The sequence below is a fragment of the Callithrix jacchus genome, chromosome 8 (assembly GCF_049354715.1).
Source record: "Callithrix jacchus isolate 240 chromosome 8, calJac240_pri, whole genome shotgun sequence".
Classification (NCBI taxonomy): Eukaryota; Metazoa; Chordata; class Mammalia; order Primates; family Cebidae; genus Callithrix; species Callithrix jacchus.
In genome coordinates this window covers 54,163,529-54,185,309 of record NC_133509.1, presented here as the reverse complement: position 1 = coordinate 54,185,309, position 21,781 = coordinate 54,163,529, and the positions used below count along the sequence as shown (strand labels likewise).

The window sequence follows — 21,781 nt, the reverse complement described above, 5'->3', positions numbered from 1 at the left end:
CTGCAATGGTCCCTTTTCTCACACCTGTACCTGCCAAATCTAGTCCCCTTCTTTTTGGGCACTGTGAATGGGCCAAGAAAATCTACCTTGCTCTTGCCTATAATGCTGAGATCAACGTGGCTTCTAGAGCACAGGTTGTTGAAGATGCCAGCTGCTGTGGCTTCACTCACCATCTTCTTTGCTTCCTCTTCCTCCATATCTGGCATATAATTTTCAAATACAGCCTTTGCTGCAAGGATCAATGGTGATAAGGCAACTTATCAGTTGATTCATGGGGATAGATACCATAGAGGTGAGGTCCAATAAAAACTCTCCATCTCCTTAAAACTGGGGCTGCACCAGTGTAACCTTGATCTTTGAAAGCATTTGCTTCAGCATCTGATTAGCCATGACAACTCAGGAAGATGGCCAGAAGAGAGGGAGTGGAGCTCCACGTTGGAAGAAATAAAACAGTATGCTCCTGAATGACTAGTAGGTCAATGAAGAAATTAAGAAGGAAATTGAAAAATTTCTTTAAAAAAATGATAAAGGAAATACAACATATCAAAACCTTTGGGATACAGCAAAAATAGTACTAAGAAGTAAGTTTATAACTATAAATGCTACCATCAAAAAGAAAAAATATCTTCAAACAAGCAACAGAATGGTTAATCTTTTTATTTATTTTTTTATTATACTTTAGGTTCTGGGGTACATGTGCAGCTCATGCAGGATTGTTGCATAGGTACACACATGGCATGTTCGATTGCTGCCTCCCTCCCCCCATAACCTACATCTGGCATTTCTCCCCATGTTATCCCTCCCTGACCTCCCCACCACCAACCCACTGTCCCCCCCTTGGCCCCTCCTGACATACCCCAGTATGTGATGCTTCCCTTCCTGTGCCCATGTGTTCTCATTCTTCAACATCTGCCTCTGAGTGAGAACATGCAGTGTTTGATTTTCTGTTCTTGTGTCAGTTTGCTCAGAATGATGATTTCCAGGTTCATTCATGTCCCTACAAAGGACACGAACTCATCCTTTTTTATGGCTGCATAGTATTCTATGGTGTATATGTGCCACATTTTCCTTGTTTTTGTCAAAGGGCATTTGGGTTGGTTCCAGGTCTTTGCTATTGTAAACAGTACCACTATGAACATATGTATGCATATGTCTTTATAATAGAATAATTTATAATCCTTAGGGTATATACCCAGTAATGGGATTGCTGGGTCAAATAGAATTTCCATGTCTAGGTCTTTGAAGAAGCTCCACACTGTCTTCCACAATGGTTGAACTAGTTTACACTCCCACCAAAAATAGTAAAAGTTTTTCTATTTTTCCACATCCTCTCCAGCATCTGTTGTCTCCAGATTTTGTAACAGATTTACAAGAAAAAAAAACAAACAAACCCATCCCAAAGTGGGAGAAGAATATGAACAGACACTTTTCAAAAGAAGACATATATGAGGCCAACAAACATATGAAAAAATGCTCATCATCACTGATTATTAAAGCAATGCAAATCAAAACCACATTGAGATACCACCTCACACCAGTTAGAATGGCAACCATTACAGAATGGTTAATCTTAAAGAACCAGAAAAGCAAGAGCAACCAAAATCAAAATTAGTAAAAGAAAAGAAATAATAACGATCAGAGCAGAAATAAATGAAATTGAAATCAAGAAAACAATACAAAAAAATGAATGAAACAAAAAGTTGGTTTTTTGAAAAGATAAACAAAATCAACAGAACTTTGGCCAGATTAACAGAGAGAAGACTCAAATAATTAAAATTAGAGACAGAAAGGAGACATTATAACTGATACTACAGAAATTTAAAGGATCATGAATGGCTATTAAGAGCAACTATATAATAGTAAATTGGAAAATTTTGAAGGAATCTAAAAATTCCTAGACACATACAACCTATCAAAATTGAACCAGAGAACAAGAGAAAATATATGAAAAGTGCCCATCTGACAAGGGATTAATAATCAAAATATACAAGGAGCTCAAACAACTCTGTAGGAATAAATCTATTAATCCAATCAAAATATGGGCAAAATATTTGAATAGACATTTCTCGAAAGAAGGCATAAAAATGCCAAACAGGTATATGAAAAGATAACATCATTGATCATCATAGAAATGCCAATCAAAACTACAAGTTAAAATTGCTTTTATTTAAAGGTCAGTCAATAACAAATACTGGTGGGGACATGGAGAATACTGTTGATGGGACTGTAAATTAGTACCACCACTATGGAGAACAATTTGGAAGTTCCTCAAAAAACTACAAATAGAGTTACCTTACAATTCAGCAATCCCACTCCTAGGTATATACCCTAAAGACAAAAATCAGTATTTCAAAAGGTATCTACACTCCCATATTTATTGAAGCACTATTTACAGTTGCCAATATTTGGAAGCAACCTAAGTGTCTATCAACAGACAAACGGATAAAGAAAATTTGGTGCCTATACACAATGGAGTGCCATTTAGCCAAGAAAAAGAATGAGATCCTATCATTTGCCAAAACATACATGGAACTGGAGGTCATTATGTTAAGTGAAATAAGCCAGGTATAGAAAGACAAACTTTAATATTCTCAGTCATTTATGGGAGCTAAAAATTAAAACAATCCATGGAGATACAGAGTAGCAGGATGCTTACTAGAGATTTGGAAATGTAGTGGTGTCAGGGGTGGAGGGAATGTAGGGATGGTTAATGCATACAAAAATAGAATGAGTAAGACCTATTATTTAATAGCACAATAGGGTGACTATGGTTAATAGTAACTTAATTGTACATTTTTAAATAACTTAAAGAGTATAATTGGATTGTTTGTAACTTAAACAATAAATGCTTGAAGGAATGGATACCCTATTCTCCATGATGTGCTTCTTTCACATTGCATGCCTGTAATCAAAATATCTCATGTACCCCACAAGTATATATATCTAGTATGTACCCACAAAAATAAAAAATAAAAATCTGAAAATCCTAGTTTTAGATGAAGTTTTGTATCTATTTTTAATGTAGAATGTGATATATCTGCCATTCTAGCTACAATCTTATTTTTGAATTTTATGCACTGTATTTTCTCTTTGTTCTTGCAAATAATCTTTGTTTCTTTTTTTGCAAAATAATCTTATAACTGTTATAAATTATTTTATTCTTTATATAGGTAACTTCCTAAAGGTTGCAACATGAACTCTTGACTTATCATAGTCTAATCACTTTATTAGCTTTACTAAATGTCTTCTTATATTAGAATCACAGAATACTTTTATATTTTTTTCATTTTTTCACAACTATTGTGATGCATATCTATAAATATATATGTGTATATATGTATCTATAGCATATTCCATAAGACATCATACTATTGTTTGTATAGTCATTTTTCATTTTTTCACAACTATTGTGATGCATATCTATAAATATATATGTGTATATATGTATCTATAGCATATTCCATAAGACATCATACTATTGTTTGTATAGTCAATATTCATTGTGTACTTATTTACATATGCCACCTTATTTACCAGTCTGCTGCTTTTTTTGTTGTTGTTAATTTAGTGTTTTTCTCCAGGATTCTTTCCTTTTATTTGAAGAACTGCTATTAAAATTTATTTATAAAAAGCTATTAGGCAACAGATTTTCTCCTTTTCATTTGTCATAAGATGTCTTTATCTCATCTTTATTTAAATTACTTACTTTATCTCAGATAGACTTTTAGGTTGATATTATCTTCTTTCAGCAATTTAAAGATGTTTTTCCAGTTTTCTCTGAATTTCATGTTTCTTTTATGAAGAAATTTATCTGTTCCCTTTAAACTAATGGAAAGTCACTCATCCCAGCTACTTCTAAGATTCTTTCTTTTTCTTTTTTCTTTTTCTTTTTTTTTTTTTTTTTTTTGTCCTATGTCTATGTGTGTAGGGCTTTTTTGTTGATTATTCTGCTTGTGGTTCACAGTGTGTTTCTTTTTCTGCAGCTTGTTGTCTTTTATTGGGTTTTAAAAGTTCTTAGTAATCCATTCTTCAAATATTTCATCTTTCTCATTTGGACTTCAATTATATATATAATTACATATATATGTAATTGAAGCATCTATATGACATTTTTACTGCATCTCACATATCTCTAATACTCTTTCTTGTATTTTTCCATTTTTTCTATTTGCATTTTTAATTTTAGTATTTTTATTGATTTACCATCCAACACACTCTTTAGTCTTCTCCTATGTTTAGTACGATTTTAAACTCATCTAATGAATTTCTAATTTCAATTTTTTTGTCCTACAATCTTCATGTACTTCCTTTTATGGATTCTAATTCTTTGGTGAAATTTGCTATCCTTTTATTTATTTATTACACTTTTTCTTCTACTGTCTTGAACACAGTTATTATAATGTTACTGTAATTCACTTTCATACTCTGGATAGACTCTGGTTATATTCCAGTTATTTATCTTTTTGTTCTTTATTTTGAAAATTTTTATTAAGTTGTGGATATTGTTTATTGAAAATTGTAAGTAGTATAGGCTCTAGTTCATGTTACTTCTTGCAAGGAAACTTCATGCATCTCACTACAAGATTGGTACAGTAGAAGGAAATCCCCTCAATGCTGTGTTCCTCATTGTAGAAAATTTGCCTTTTAGGGGACATTTGGTAATATGTAAAGATATTTTTGGTTGTTACAACTAAGAAAATGCTCCTGGCACCTAGTAAGTAGAGGTCAGGAATGCCACTAAACAACCTAAAATGCACAGGGCAGGCTTCTACGACAAATAATTACTTGGTCCAAAATGCCAATAATGCCAAAGTTAAGATACCCTTCCTTAATTTAAATAAAGGTTTTGTGGAGTTGAAGCTGATTTTCCATTTTCATAAGACTCAGTCAGTCTCTGCCAGGTTTAAAATCAGACTCCGATGTATTCTCAGGACTTCTAATTCACTTATGCAAGATTTAAGTTTAGAAATGAAGGGAGTGAATGTGCCTGATCATGCCTATCTCAGAAGCTAAGAAGGATTGGGTCTAGTTAATACTTGGGTGAGAAACCATTGAGTTATGTAGGCTTTAGCAATAATAATAACAGTTTAAAAACATTAAAGAATGAAATGAAGTGGGAATAAAGATTACAAAATGTGAGGTTTCCAACAGGGATGTCTAATAGGACTAGAGCAATTGCTGAGTAATTTCCTGATCATAGGCTAATTATCCAAATGCTGTAATCCTGGAACTGGCAGTTAAAAAAATGATTACTGCATTCACTAGGAATAGTTCTATTAGACATCCCTACTTAAAATGGAAACCTTAAATTTTATAATCTCTATTCACACTTCCTTCATTTTATTTTTTAATGTAATAGATAAAAAGATAGCAAATTTCACCAGAAAATTAGAATCCATAAAAAGAAGTAAATGGAAATTGTAGAACTTAAAATATTTGAAATTAATGGTAATGTTTAGAAATTTATTTTAGTATGCCAAGTTTACAGCCTGGTCTTATAGTTCTTCAATGATTTGTAAGTATTGAATGCCTTATATATGCTTATTCAAATCATCAGAGTGATTATCTGTAACCAAATAATAACTTATATAACTACCATCGTTGCATTGAGGATGAAATAATTTGTAAGTGAACTCAAGCTTTTCTCTAACATTAAAAAAAAATCCATTAGGAATAACCACAAAACACTACAAAACTTCAAAATATATAGTTAGATTGTCTTTTGACAGTTTCCAGTACAATATAACAGCTTTTATTTTTTCTCTCTATCAAATTAGAAAAAATAATTAGATCTTTTAAGTGTTGACATACATAAAAAATACTTAGCAGCATGTACTTTCTACTTAATGATATTTTACTACTCATACTTCTGTAATCAGAATCTCGAAGATCTTCCCTTAAGTAAAATAGGAAACATTAGAGAGTTACTCTGCTGCTTGTCTTTCAAGAATCTCCTTTTGAAATCTGAATAAATTGAACTTATCGATGAAAATGCTCTGCGTAATTTTGCCCCTACCAAACTCTTCGACTTCAATTAGTGCCATTTTCACATTCACTAACTAAGTACAACTACTCTTCATTTTTAAGGTCATCAAATATAACAAGCTCATAAGATCTTTGGATTCTTGTTCTAGTCATCCTTCTTGCCTAGAATTTCTGTCCCCGGATAATTACATGGTTGTTACTTTCAAATCATCTTGGTATCAGCTAAACACCACTCGAGACCTGACTTGTCAACCAAAAGTAAAGAAAGTAATTACCACCTCCCCAGATAATCAGTAGCATAATACCACTTTTTGCTTGCTACAGAACACTGTTTCTTTCTGACACTATAGTTGTTTTTAAAATTTAAAAGTTTAACTTGTATTTTTCCCCTTGAATGTAAATCTAAGAGACCTGGAATTTTACCTATCTCATTCATGTGCCTAGAATAGTGCCTGAAAATGGGAAGTGCTTAATAATTATAATATTTGCTAAATGACTAATTTAATGCATTAATGAGATAATAATGATTTAGCTAAATTCAACTGGACTTTCTCCTTTCTTGCTTTTCTCATTCTTCTGTTCAGCAAACCATATGTTGACTTAACACCTTCCTCATGGACGCTTTCACTTCCTGGTTGCGAAGTGTATAAATAACAGGGTTCATCAAAGGAAAGATGACTGTATGGAAAAGAGAAACTGCCTTGTCAGCTGGGAAAGCCTGGAAGGGACGAGTGTAGATGAAAATAGCAGGTCCAAACATGAGAAATACAATGATAATATGGGTGCTGCATGTGGAGATAGCCTTGTTTTTTCCTTCAGAGGAGTGCTTCCTTATACGACAGAGGATGACTGCATAGGAGGCCAGAAGACCCAAGAAGCACAAGAGGCTGAGCAGACCACTGTTGGAGACCATCAGAAGCTCCACCACAACGGTATCAGTGCAGGCCAGCTTGATGACCTGTGGAACATCACAGAAGAAGTTATCGAGCTGGTTTGGGCCACAGAAAGGCAAGTGCAGGATAAGGGCTACTTGTACAATGGAATGGGTAAAGCCCCCAAGCCACAGAGCCAAAAGTAATGCATAGCAGGCTCTAGGGTTCATGATAGTTGAATAGCGTAAAGGCCGGCAGATGGCGATATAGCGGTCAAAAGCCATCACAACAAGAAGGAACATCTCTCCAGCTCCAAGAAAATGCAAGAAAAAGAGCTGAGTGATGCAGCCTCTGTAGGAGATTACCTTCTTCTCAGAGAGGAAGTCCACCAGCATCCTGGGAACCACAATGAAAGAGTAGGATGCATCCAGAAAGGCCAAGTTGCCCAGAAAGAAATAGAGGGGGGCTGTGAGCCCTGGGTCTGACCTTATGGTGAACATGATGAGAAAATTTCCAGGGAGGATAATGAGGTAGAAAATTAAGACTAGCACAAAGACCAGAAGTTGAATATCTCGAGACTGGGTCAGACCAAGAAGGATGAATTCTGTCACCACTGTGAGATTCTCTGTTTCCATCTTTTCTAACTCTGCAGAATAAAACAAGGCAAAGTGTTATCTGGTGTAACCACCTTCTCATCTGTTTTGTGTCTCCTCTTTAGATAAGAACATTATTCGTGGCAACCAACATTGTGTAGTCGAAGACAACTTATGCCTCATAACTGTCTTGTATACTGGGTTAACCCTTCTATCCTTCATCCTCTTTATTTCTCACTAAAATAAAATACAAATTTTTCTGTGGCCACACTTTTATGCCCATTGAACCCCATACTTTTGGATAACCGCACTCCCATAGGATTCCAGGCTACTTTGCTTGAAGAATATTAAAAGTTGTCTGATTTAAGCAAAACTTAAGCATGATCAAGTTTGTCTGTTTTGTTTTTGTTGCTGTTAGTGGTGGTCCACTATCTCTGTTAGATTAGTCGCTAGGTTTTAGTCCCTTTTCTTCCTGTCACAGAATAAAGTGCTTTCACAGTTGCTTCTCTCTCTCAGTTCCTGTGGAATTCTTGGCTTCTGGTTGTTACCTGACTAGTTTCTAAATCTGTTTCTTTCTTGTTATTGCCATCACATTGTTCTGCTTTGGTGCCCTTGTACATTCTTACTTCAAACTGGTCACCAGGATAGCAGGCAAGATCTGTATATTTCTCTTAACTTGGAGGAATTCCCTAGTTACAGCCTTGGCTGAGTTCTAGTTAATACTAGCTAATACTAATTTAGTTACACCTGCTCTCTGTGTATCCATAACCTACTTCTTCTTAAGATCTCAGACTGACAGTCAAATGATATTTTTTCACAAATATTTTTTCATAATGCAAAATTTATCAGAATATGTAAAAGATTTTTACTATCTCAAATAATAAAATTAAAATATAGTAGAGCTGGAAATGGCCATATAAACCTATAATCTGAGGTACTCATTTGAGAGATGAAAAAAATGCAATTGCAGACAAGTTTTAAACTTGCCATAGTTTTCTTTTCTCTCATTAGCAAGTGATGGAAGAAAGCAGGTGTTTATTCCTCAGTTTACACTTTTTACAAAATTATTTAGTGTCTTATCAATTCACAATATTTTATTTAGGCACTTAAGTAAATATAATGCTGCATGTCTAAATATTCCCCCTTTCTGGCCGTACCTTTTTTAAAATATGTATTCTATTCATGTTAAAGAAATCCAGAATTAAGGTTTATCTGTATACTAATCTCCAAACTTAGATGTGTTCACCCAAGGAGATATATAAGATTATCCATTGGAGTGCATAAAAGTAATGGAATTTTCTCCACATTATCATAAACTATGTTTTTCAAAATATATTTGTGATTATATTTTAATTATTATGTTGAGATGATTGTAAAACATTTTATAAATAAATACATGTGATGATACCATACATGTTTCACATTTGAATGAATGACTTCAAAGATAAAATATTGCTAATTATAACAAAATGCTACAAATGTTACCCTTAACTTTTGATTACATACAATATTTATTTTCAAAAGTTCTGTGGATACAATATCATGCAATGTGACAATAAAAAAGTATTGATACATGCTACAACATGTTGATGCTTGCACAAACTCTGTAAATATACTTAAAATATTGAATTTGTACACTTTAAATGGTGAATTTTATAATGTGCTGATTATATTTCAATACAACTTTTTTTTTGAAGCAGTGCTTCAAAATGTGGGGGAGGAGGGCTGGAGGAGATAAATTACTAATTGAAATTTGACAGAAATTACTAGAAAGAGGAACTAGAAAGAGAGAAGGGAGGAAAAGAATAAAGAAAAATTAGCCTTAAGAATCCATAAAGAAAATTCATAGGAAATGAAATAGGTTATATATTGGCATTTTAAAGCACAGCTATTAGAATACATCAGAACATTTGTTGTATGTGATTAGTAATATTCATAACTAGCAGCACATGCTATGGAACAAGTACTTACAACACATGGGCACATATTTGTGCATTCCAAATACATATTCACACTTGCATAAATACACACCTAGTGAATCTAAGAAAACCAAAATTGGAAAAAAGTATTCTAGTGTTCTTCAAATTAGTTTTGGCATTTCCTTTTCTTTTTTACCCACTTAGACATCTCTTGGCTGCCACATTCATACCTTGTTCTGCCTACAGAAACCTGGTCTTAAGAACTTAAGTCAGAATCTCCCTCCCCTACTCCTACCTTTTGTCCATTCCAAATACTCAATTGTAGTTAATTATCTCATGCTTCTCCAGGTTGAGGATTCCAAGACACAGAGAACACCTGAGAGTTTTAGCTTCTCCCACTCTTCCTTTGCTTTTATTTTCTACTATTCACCTCTATTGTCTGTTAACTAAGAGGTGAAATTCCATATTACTTAACATCTTTAATCCATTCTTCTTCTTTCTTTCATTCTCATTTATGTACCTTTTGTCCCGGTAATTCCCAAATTGCATTCATCAGTGATGGAGGACAGATATGCATCAGATGGGCATTCCTCTGTACAAAATGAGTTCCTGAAAAAAAAAGCACGAAACAATGGATCTCTCATGGGCAAACTTCATGATCTAGTTACACAGGACAAAGAAACGCTGTCAGTGTAGGCCAAGACAGAAACCTGAATGATTGTCACCATCTCTAACCTTCCTTATTATTTCAACAGATTTTTTTAAACTCCTTTTATATCAAAGATGCATAAGTAGAGAGGGTCCCCATACTGTCCCCCACAACTCCTTCTAGATTACAGAGCAGCAAGCATCTGCAGGCAACACTATGCATACTTCAATTCCAAACTGCTCTCAGATCAGCTCCTGAAGCCAAGTGTTTAGAGACCTGACCACCATCCTAGCAGCTCACTCCCTTCTCTTTCCCCATTCCTTTCTCTTGCTTCTTGCTTATTTCCCATCTTTGTCCATTCTCTTCCTGCTAATTCTGTCTTCATACACTCATTTACAACAATTATTCCTTTATATTTGCCTTTAGCTTGTGTTTTCTGTCACTTTCTTCTCCATTTTTTCTTGCAATTTATTTTCCTAATCCCTTGCTTTTCCTCCTTCTTTGCTTTCTTTCTTATCATTCTCCTTCTTTCTCTCATTTGGCTACATTCTTTCAGTCTTAAGTATGTACTGCTAGATATAAGGGCCCTGTGCAGGTGAAGAAACACATGTAACTGACTGTGGGAACCAGAGGTTTCCAAACTTGTGGAGTCAATGAAGTTTGTCTCTGAGACTCAGCCTACCCTTTTTGACAGATGTGATTCCGTATCTCTTCCTCCTTTTTACATTTGGTTTTGGATAAAGAGGAAATCAATCATTTGCATTATGTACAAATTGAAATCCAGGTGGTAAATGTCCATAATCAATTGGTATTTTTATTTTTAAAATAATAATAGAATTTAAAACTTTAGTACCTTTAAAATAGTACTAAACATTCAACATAGTAGGAAGTTTATTTGAGAAACAGGGTAGAAAGTGCTGAACACCTGAATTTAGAAATCACCCTTACTTTCTGCAGCATAATTCTGTTCTCAGAAATTCTGAGGCAGCAGATAACCAAGAAAAATGGTATAAATGTGCTTCAATTATTTTTCTTTTTCTCTATTTCATTTAAATATAAAGAACTATAAAAAATTTACCTTGCTGGGAACCCATCGCTACTCTCAAACAAGCTATTATTTTCTGTCTGATAAAGGGGAGATTAGCTCATTATTTCACAATTTGTCCTTAAATATATGTTCTCATGTCGGAATATTACACATTCTGAAATCTATTCATTTGTAATGTAATTAAGGCAATAGAGAATGTGCTTTGGGGTTTTACCGCTACCTGAAGTCTGCAGAGTTCTACCAATGGGAATTATTAGTCTGTCAACTAGAATTAGACAAAGAGAGACAAGAACATTTTTTGTTTCCTTTTTGTGTGCTTTTTTTTTAATTGCATTTTAGTTTTTGGGGTACATGTGCAGAACATGCAAGATAGTTGCATTGGTACACATGTGGCAATGTCATTTGCTGTATTCCTCCCCTTCACCCATATCTGGCATTTCTCCCCATGCTATCCCTCTCCAGCTCCCCCGCCTGCTGTCCCTCCTCTATTCCCCCCAATATACCCCAGTGTGTAGTGCTCCCTTCCCTGTGTCCATGTGTTCTCATTGTTCATCACCTGCCTATGAGTCCGAATATGCAGTATTTCATTTTCTGTTCTTGTGTCAGTTTGCTGAGAATGATGTTCTCCAGATTCATCCATGTCCCTACAAAGAACATGAACTCATCGTTTTTGATGGCTGCATAATATTTCATGGTGTATATGTGCCACATTTTTCCAGTGCCTATTATTGATGGGCACTTGGGTTGGTTCCAGGTCTTTGCTATTGTAAACAGTGCTGCAATGAACATTCGTGTGCATGTGTCCTTATAGTAGAACAATTTATAGTCCTTTGGATATATACCCAGTAATGGGATTGCTGGGTCAAATGGAATTTCTCTTTCTAGGTCTTTGAGGAATTGCCACACTGTCTTCCACAATGGTTGAACTAATTTACAAGAACATTTTAAAGATTAAATATTCAAAACATATGCCAATGAATATCTCAATGAGTCATGTTAGGGTTTTGAATTTGGCATTTTATCAGTGACAGTGATAATGGAATGGCACATACATTTATTAGGCAAAATGATTAATGTATTTAGTTTATATATTTACTCATTTTTTTATTCATTCAGAATTTATTCATTACAAAATAATTAATGTAATTAGTCAATTCAATGTTTATAATGCTTTATTTAACTCAGTATATCTAAATTATTATTTCAAGGTTTGTCTTTAAATAAAAATAATTTTATGGAATCTCGTGGACCAGTTCCTCTGGGGGTGTGCCTCTCAAGTAAAAGAAGAAATACTCTATTGTATTATAGCTTTTTTTGAATATGTGGATCCTGAGTCTTGCTATAGCATAATGATCTTTCTGGGTTTTCATGAAATAATATAAAATGTATAGTATATAACATAAAAATAATATAACATAAAAATATTTAATCAAAAAAATCAATGTAAGGTTTTTTTGTAACACATTAAAAAGGAAGATGCCATCCCTCTGAGCCACATTTAAATTAAAATATCGAACTTTAATAAAGCAAATTTAATACACAGTCAAGTATACTTTTATTCACATTTATGCTCAAATCAGCCAGAGATCCTGTAGGAGACATTTAAAAGTGCAAGAAAATGAAGAGAGGTAGATAACATTTTAGCAGGTTTCTTTCCTATTATAATCTGTGCTGCAGCTTCAAACATATACCATTTTCTTTGAGTGAAAGCTATTCCCAGAAAGACAGAAAGTTAAAACTATAAAATAATTACAAACAAGAGAACAGAGGCAAAAAAAAAAAGAAAAAGGAAAAGCACACATAAAAAAAATAGGAGAAAAGATGGAAAGAAAGAGAAACAATACCCACAGAGATGCATGTACCACAAAGCCATACACACAGGTTTAGAAAGAAAAAAGAAAGAATAAGAGAGGAGAAGGGGCAGAGAGAGAAGAAAAAAGGAAGGAGTAAAGATATTTTTGAAAATGAATATTCTTTTGTTTTTATTTTTTATTTTTATTTTAGTTTTGTTTTATTTAATTACAGACTTCTCAGGAATGTCACCTCTCAATATTGACAACAATGCTTTAGTATTAGTTAGAAGAAGATATTTTAACTGCGATATTAACTAGTGCACATCCCTCTGTTATATTCTTTCTTTCTCCCACATTTTATTACCTGTTTGTTGTTGTTGCTCTTTCCCCTCTGCTGAAAACACTTTTTTATCTTAGGCAATTTTATACTATTAAAAAGAAAGATGTATATTTGCATAAATGTGTGTGTGTTTTAATAGATGTATCTTTGATTGGCCTGAACTGGCTTTCTAAACAAGGCATCTATTTGTGGTGAAAGCAGCACAACACGGGAACTCAAAAGACAAGTTTGCAGTCCTGGTTCCAATCATGATGGCTCTGTTTTTTGAGAAAGTGTCAAAAACTTCCTTCGATGTTTTCTCATCTACTGAGTTGAAAATGTATTACTTTACAAAATGTTTTGGGTGTTTCTCATTTGGAAAACTTATTACATAGGTAAGTAATTAGCCACTGATTATTATATATAATGTCCTTAGTCACAGGGATTTGACATTCTAGTGGAGGGAGTCAGACAAAGAACAACAACAAAAAAAAAGATAATAAAATGTGGGAGAATCGAAGAATATAACAGAAGATTGTCTTGGAGGGTGAATGAGGGAAGGAGGGTGTCATTCTAGATTGGATAGTTAGGAAAGTTATCTCTGAGGAGCTGACACTTAAGATGAGTTTGAATGACTAGGGTAGGGCATTTCAGGCAACGTGAAGAGCAAGAATGCAGACTGTGGAAGAGGATTTAGCTGGTACATTAAGGCACAGGAAGGAGACCATGGTGATGAGGAAATGGTGAGCATAAGAAGGAAAAGCATAAGGCAACATTACAAAGGTAGGCAGATGTTATCCAGCACGTGGCATTTGGTGGTTATTCTCAGTGTGCAATTATAATGTTGACAACTGAAATCTTTAGGTCGTTCTGGCTATTGTGTGGAGAATGGATTTGAGTAAGGCAAGTACAGGAGCAAGGAGAACAGTTTGAAGATGTTGCAGTACCAGGTACAAAAGATGATGCTGGTAACTTGGCCTGATGGAGAGTGAGAGATGGAAATAGAAGTAAGAATAATTCAAAGAACTTGACATGTGTTTTGATAGTGAAGATATTTAGACTTGCTGATAGACACGATGTCTTAAAAACTTAGATTTTAGATGAAATAGCTATGTATAGAAGTGTACTTTAGTAACATTATGAAGATTCAAATAAGATAAGGTGGGGATGAGAAAGAACTATGCTTTTTTAAAGGTACATTTAATTTCCACGTAGAAAATATATTTGCATGGTTAAGCATTTTTAAAAAGTAGAAATGTGGCCACTTTTTTGCAACCTACCACAATTTATTCAAAGAGATTTTTTATAAAAAACAAACATACTGGGAGGACTCAAGATGGCACATTGAGAACAACCCAGGATTGAAGCTGTCGCTGGATGCGTGGAGAGGGTGAGTCGAAGACGCATTTCCAGATGGATCTTAGTTGCACACAGAACGGGGAAATGCCCAGGTATAAAAGAGACGCAGGACGCCAGACAGAGGTCTTGGCTGGTGTAGCCGGCAGCCGGAGTGGCTCCAACCCGCACCGGAGCGCAGAGGCGCTCCACAGCACTCCATACAAAAGCGCACTGTTACTAGTCCCCTGTTGAACTGACAAACTGAGACCTGAGATGGCTGAACTTGAGACTGAACGAGACTTGGTCAGTGAGCCAGCCCAGGAAATCCCAGAGACACAGCGTTAAAGGTAGCACAGTGCGAAAAACAAAATGGCGATTCCAAACGCTCCCGGTGAGGAGGTTCCCTTAAAGCGCAGCTCCGTGGGGGAGGGGCGTCTGCCATTACCGAGACAATCAGAATCTACTGAGGTAAACACCCATTGCTGATGCAGCCTGCCGTTGCCGAGGCTACCCGGTACAACAGAGAGACTCTGCCGCAGGGCGTAGCCCATGGCAACAAGGCGGTGACTGCAGCAAAAGGGCAGAGCCTGCAAAAACAGGGCGAACCTCACACCAGCAGGGCGGAGCCTCAGCAGGCAAATAGTGACTAGACTGCCTCCTAGGTGGGCAGGAGAGCAAGGTAGACACTCACAAGGAAAGCCCCAACCCGCCCCCCAGACAGAGCATCTGAGAATAAAAAGGGTATTTTTATGAGTTGTGTTGCAGCAGAATTAAACATAGCAGCCTAACAGCCCTCAATGAACAACAGAGCTCACAGCTCAGCATGTAAGCTCCTACAAAGTACAGACTGTCTCCTCAAGCAACTCCCTGACCCCTCTATATCCAAAACACTGACATCTGGCAGGCATCATTCTGGGACAAAGATAGCAGAAAAAGAAACTGGGAGCATCCCTCGCTGTTCTGCAGCTGCTATAGGTGCACCCCAGACAAGCAGGGCCTGGAGTGGACCTCAGCAGTCATACAGCAAAGGAGCTAGACTGGTAGAAGGAAAACCAAGTAACAGAAATATTTCATCATCAACAATCTGGGTGTCCACTCAGAGACCCAATAGAAAAGTCAGCAACTACACAGACGACAGGTGGATAAATCCACAAAGATGGGAAGAAACCAGCAAAAAAAGGAGGAAAACACCCGAAACTAGAACAACTCGCCACCTAGAAAGGACAAAAACTCCTCACCAGCAAGGGAGCAAAGCTGGATGGAGAATGACTGTGACAAAATGATGGAATTAGACTTCAGAAGGTGGATAATGAGAAACTTTCGTGAGCTAAAAGAACATGTTTTAAATCAATGCAAAGAAACTAAGAATCTTGAAAAAAGATTTGAGGAAATGATAACAAGAATGGATACCTTTGAGAGGAATATGAATGAATTAAAGGAGCTGAAAAACACTATACGAGAACGTCGCGAAGCATGCACAAGTTTCAATAGCTGAATTGACCAAGCAGAAGAAAGAATATCAGAAGTCGAGGATCAACTCAATGAAATAAACGAGAAACCAAGATCAGAGAAAAAAGCGCAAAAAGGAATGAACAAACTCTCTAAGAAATGTGGGACTATGTGAAGAGACTGAACCTATGTTTAATAGGCATACCAGAATGTGACAAAGAGAATGAATCCAAGCTGGAAAATACTCTGCAGGACATTATCCAGGAAAATTTCCCCCACCTAGCAAGACAGGCCAGCACTGAATTGCAGGATATACAGAGAACACCACAAAGATATTCCGCAAGAAGAGCAACCCCAAGGCACATAATCGTCAGATTCAACAAGGTTAAAATAAACAAGAAAATACTAAGGGCAACCAGGGAAAAAGGTGGAGTCACCCACAAAGGGAAGCCCATCAGACTCACAGCAGATCTCGTGGCAGAAACTCTACAATCCAGAAGAGAGTGGGGGCCAATATTCAACATCCTTAAAGAAAAGAACTTTCAACCAAGAATTTCATATCCAGCAAAACTGAGATTCAGAAGTGAAGGAAAAATAAAATCCTTTGCAAACAAGCAAGTACTTAGAGATTTTGTCACCACCAGGCCTACTTTACAAGAGCTCCTGAAAGAGGCACGACACATAGAAAGGAACAACCAGTACCAGCCATTCCAAAATCACACTAAATGCTAAAGAGCATCAACATAATGAAGAATCTACAACAACTAATGGGAAAAACAGCCAGCGAGCATAAAAATGGCAGTATCAAATTCACACATAACAATATTAACCCTAAACATAAATGGACTAAATGCACCAATCAAAAGGCACAGACTGGCAAATTGGATAAAAAGCCAAAACCCATCAGTGTGCTGTATCCAGGAAACCCATCTCACATGCAAGGATACACAAAGGCTCAAAATAAAGGGATGGAGGAAGATTTACCAAGCAAATGGAGAGCAAAAGAAAGCAGGAGTTGCAATTCTCATCTCTGATAAAATAGACTTTAAAGCAACAAACATCAAAAGAGACAAAGAAGGCCATTACATAATGGCAAAAGGATCAATACAAAAAAAAGAGCTAACGATCCTAAACATATATGGACCCAATACAGGAGCACCCAAATACATAATGCAAGTTCTTAACGACTTACAAAGAAACTTAGACTCCCACACAATAATAGCGGGAGACTTTAACACTCCACTGTCAATATTAGACAGATCAACCAGACAGAAAATCAACAAGGCTATCCAGGGCTTGAACTCAGACCTGGAGCAAGCAAACCTGATAGACATTTACAGAACTCTCCACCCCAAATGCAAAGAATATACATTCTTCTCAGCACCATATCACACCTACTCAAAAATTGACCACATCATAGGAAGTAAAGCACTGCTCAGCAAATGCAAAACAACAGAAACTATAACAAACAGCCTCTCAGACCATAGTGCAATCAAGTTAGAACTCAGAATTCAGAAACCAACCCAGAACCGCACAGCTTCATGGAAACTGAACAACTGGCTCTTGAGTGTTGACTGGATAAACAATGAAATGAAGGCAGAAATAAAGAAGTTCTTCCAAACCAATGAGAATGAAGACACAACATACCAGAATGTCTGGGACACATTTAAAGCAGTCTCTAGAGGAACGTATATAGCAATAAGTTCCAATATGAGAAGAATGGAGAGATCCAAAATTAACACCCTATCGTCAAAATTGAAAGAACTAGAGGAGCAAGATCAAAAAAACTCAAAACCCAGCAGAAGACAAGAAATAACTAAGATCAGAGCTGAACTGAAGGAGACTGAGACATGAAAAACCCTCCAAAAAATCAATAAACCCAAGAGATGGTTTTTTGAAAAGATCAACAAAATAGACAGACCATTACCCAGATTGATTAAAAAGAAAAGAGAGAACAACCAAATAGATGCAATAAAAAATGATAAAAAGGAAATCACCAAGATTCCACAGGAATTCAAACCATCATCAGAGAATATTACAAACAACTCTATGCACATAAACTAGTAAACCTGGAACAAATGGATAAATTCCTGGACTCCTGTGTCCTCCCAAGCCTAAACCAGGAGGAAGCTGAAACTATGAATAGACCAATAAAAAGGCAGAAGTCGAGGCAGCAATTAAGAGCCTACGACACAAAAAAAAGCCCAGGTCCAGACGAGTTCACAGCCGAATTCTACCAGACACACAAAGAGGAGCTGGTACCATCTCTTCTGAAACTATTCCGAATAATCCAAAAAACAGGAATCCTTCCCAAATCATTTTATGAGACCAATATCATCCTGATACCGAAACCTGGCAGAGACCCAACAACAAAAGAAAACTTCAGGCCAATATCCATGATGAACATAGATGCAAAAATCATCAATATAATATTGGCAAGCCGACTGCAACAGCAAATCAAAAAACTTATTCATCATGATCAAGTAAAATTCATCCCGGGGATGCAAGGCTGGTTCAACATATGCAAGTCTATCAACGTAATTCACCACATAAACAGAACCAAAAACAAAAACCAAATAATTATCTCAATTGATGCAGAGAAGGCATTCAACAATATTCAACAGCCCTTTAAGCTAAAAACCCTCAATAAACTCGGTATCGATGGAATGTATCTCAAAGTAATAAAAGCTATTTATGACAATCCAACAGCCAACATCATACTGAATGGGCAAAAACTGGAAGCATTCCCTTTGAAATCCGGCACTAGACAAGGATGCCCTCTGTCACCACTCCTATTCAATATAGTACTGGAAGTTCTAGCCAGAGCAATCAGGCAAGAAAAAGAAATAAAGGGTATTCAAATAGGAAAGGTGGAAGCCAAATTTTCTCTATTTGCAGACGACATGATAGTATACCTAGAAGACCCCATCACCTCAGCGTAAAAACTCCTGAAACTGATAAACAACTTCAGCAAAGTCTCAGGATATAAAATCAATGTGCAAAAATCACAAGCCTTCCTCTACACCAATAACAGACTTAAAAAGAGCCAAATCAAGAACGGACTGCCATTCACAATTGCTACAAAAAGAATAAAATACCTTGGAATACAACTCACAAGGAACGTAAGAGACCTCTTCAGGGAAAACTACAAACCACTGCTCAACGAAATCAGAGAAAACACAAACAAATGGAGAAACATTCCATGTTCATGGTTAGGAAGAATTAATATCGTAAAACTGCCTATACTGCCCAAAGTAATTTACAGAATGAATGCTATACCCATCAAGCTACCATTGACTTTCTTCACAGAACTGGAAAAAACCACCATGAACTTCATATGGAATCAAAAGAGAGCCCGCATAGCCAAGTCAATTCTAAGCAAAAACAACACAGTGGGGGGCATCACACTACCAGATTTCAAACTATACTACAAGGCTACAGTAATCAAAACAGCATGGTACTGGTACCAAAACAGAGATATAGACCAATGGAACAGAACAGAGGCATCAGAGGCAACACAACATAGCTACAACCATACAATCTTTGATAAATCCAACAAAAAACAAGCAATGGGGAAAGGATTCCCTGTTCAACAAATGGTGTTGGGAAAACAGGCTAGCCATGTGCAGAAAGCAGAAACTGGACCCCTTCCTCACACCTTACACTAAAATTAACTCCAGATGGATTAAAGACTTAAACAGAAGACCTGGCACGATAAAAACCCTAGAAGGAAATCTAGGCAAAACCATCCAGGACATAGGAGTAGGCAAGGACTTCATGAAAAAAACACCAAAAGTATTGGCAACAAAAGCCAAAATAGACAAATGGGACCTAATCAAACTCCACAGCTTCTGCACAGCAAAAGAAACAGTCACTAGAGTGGATCGGCAACCAACAGAATGGGAAATAATTTTTGCAGTTTACCCATCTGACAAAGGGCTGATATCCAGAATTTACAAAGAACTCAAACAGATTTACAGAAAAAAAAACAAACAAGCCCATTCAAAAGTGGGCAAAGGATATGAACAGACACTTTACGAAGGAAGACATATATGAGGCCAACAATCATATGAAAAAATGCTCATCGTCACTGGTCATCAGAGAGATGCAAATCAAAACCACATTGAGATACCATCTCACGCCAGTTAGAATGGCGATCATTAAAAAATCTGGAGACAACAGATGCTGGAGAGGATGTGGAGAAAAAGGAACAGTTTTACACTGTTGGTGGGAGTGTAAATTAGTTCAACCATTGTGGAAGTCAGTGTGGCGATTCCTCAAGGCCTTAGAAATAGAAATTCCATTTGACCCAGCAATCCCATTACTGGGTATATATCCAAAAGACTATAAATCATTCTACTATAAGGACACATGTACACGAATGTTCATTGCAGCACTGTTTACAATAGCAAAGACCTGGAATCAACCCAAATGCCCATTGATAATAGACTGGATTGGAGAAATGTGGCACATATACACGATGGAATATTATGCAGCAATCAGAAATAATGAGTTTGTGTCATTTGTAGGGACATGGATGAATCTGGAGAACATCATCCTCAGCAAACTGACACAAGAACAGAAAATGAAACACCGCATATTCTCATTCATAGGCAGGTGATGAAAAATGAGAACATATGGACACAGGGAGGGGAGTACTAAACACTGGGGTCTATTGGGGGGAAAAGGGGAGGGCTAGTGGGAGGGGGATGTGGGGAGGGATAGCCTGGGGAGAAATGCCAAATGTGGGTGAAGGGGAGAAGGAAAGCAAAGCACACTGCCATGTGTGTACCTACACAACTGTCTTGCATGCTCTGCTCATGTACACCAAACCTAAAATCCAATAAAAAATTTAAAAAAAAAAGTCTCTCAGACCACAGTGCAATCAAGTTAGAACTCAGAATTCATAAACTAACTCAGAACCGCACAGCTTCACGGAAACTGTACAACTGGCTCTTGAATGTTTATTGGATAAACAATGTAATGAAGGCAGAAATAAAGAAGTTCTTTGAAACCAATGAGAACGAAGATACAACATACCAGAATCTCTGGGACACATTAAAAGCAGTCTCTAGAGGAAAATATATAGCAACAAGTGCCCATATGAGAACAGTGGAGAGATCCAAAATTGACACCCTATCATCAAAATTGAAAGAGCTAGAAAAACAAGATTAAAAAAAAACAAAACCTACCAGAAGACAAGAAATAACTAAAATCAGAGCAGAACTGAAGGAGATAGAGACACGAGAAACCCTTTAGAAAAATCAACAAATCCGATGATCATAAAAGGTGTTGGTCGAGAACAACCCAGGATTGAAGCTCTCGCTGGACGCACGGACAGGGAGAGTCGAGGAAGCATTTCCAGACGGATCTTAGTTGCCCACAGAACAGGGAAATTCCCAGGTATAAAAGAGACACGAGACGCCAGGCAGAGGTCTCCGCTGGCGTAGCCAGCAGCCGGTGCGGCTCTGGCCCGCGCCGGTGCGGCTCCGGCCCGCGCCGGAGCACAGAGGCGCTCCACAGCGCTCCATACAAAAGCGCACTGTTACGGGTGCCCTGTTGAACTGGCAAACGAAGACCCGAGAGGCTGAACTTGAGACTGAACGGGTCTTGAACTGTGACCCAGCCCAGGAAATCCCAGGGACTCAGCGTTTGGGGGAGCGCAGGCGACCAACAAAACAGCGATTCCAAACGCTCCCGGTGAATAGGTTTTTTTTTAAAGCACAGCTCTGCGGGGGAGGGGCGTCAGCCATTACCGAGGCAATCAGCCCCTACTGAGGTACACGCCCATTGCTGATGCAGCCTGCCGCTGCCGA

The 21,781-nt window shown here is 36.9% G+C and overlaps 1 protein-coding gene across 1 annotated transcript; it reads right to left on the bottom strand.

Moving 5' to 3' along the window:
• Positions 1 to 5,696: 5,696 nt before the first annotated feature.
• Positions 5,697 to 9,972, bottom strand: LOC100407466 (olfactory receptor 4N5). The gene is made up of 2 exons (XM_009005630.6): positions 9,890 to 9,972; positions 5,697 to 7,503 (listed from the first exon to the last, which is right to left on the bottom strand). The coding sequence occupies exon 2, from the start codon at positions 7,490 to 7,492 to the stop codon at positions 6,566 to 6,568; it is 927 nt and encodes a 308-aa protein (XP_009003878.3). The 5' UTR covers positions 7,493 to 7,503; positions 9,890 to 9,972; the 3' UTR covers positions 5,697 to 6,565.
• Between the last annotated feature and the right edge of the window lie 11,809 nt (positions 9,973 to 21,781).

Bases quoted from the DNA above. Each gene is read 5' to 3' on its own strand.
- LOC100407466 (XM_009005630.6), bottom strand. From the start codon at position 7,492: ATGGAAACAGAGAATCTCACAGTGGTGACAGAATTCATCCTTCTTGGT.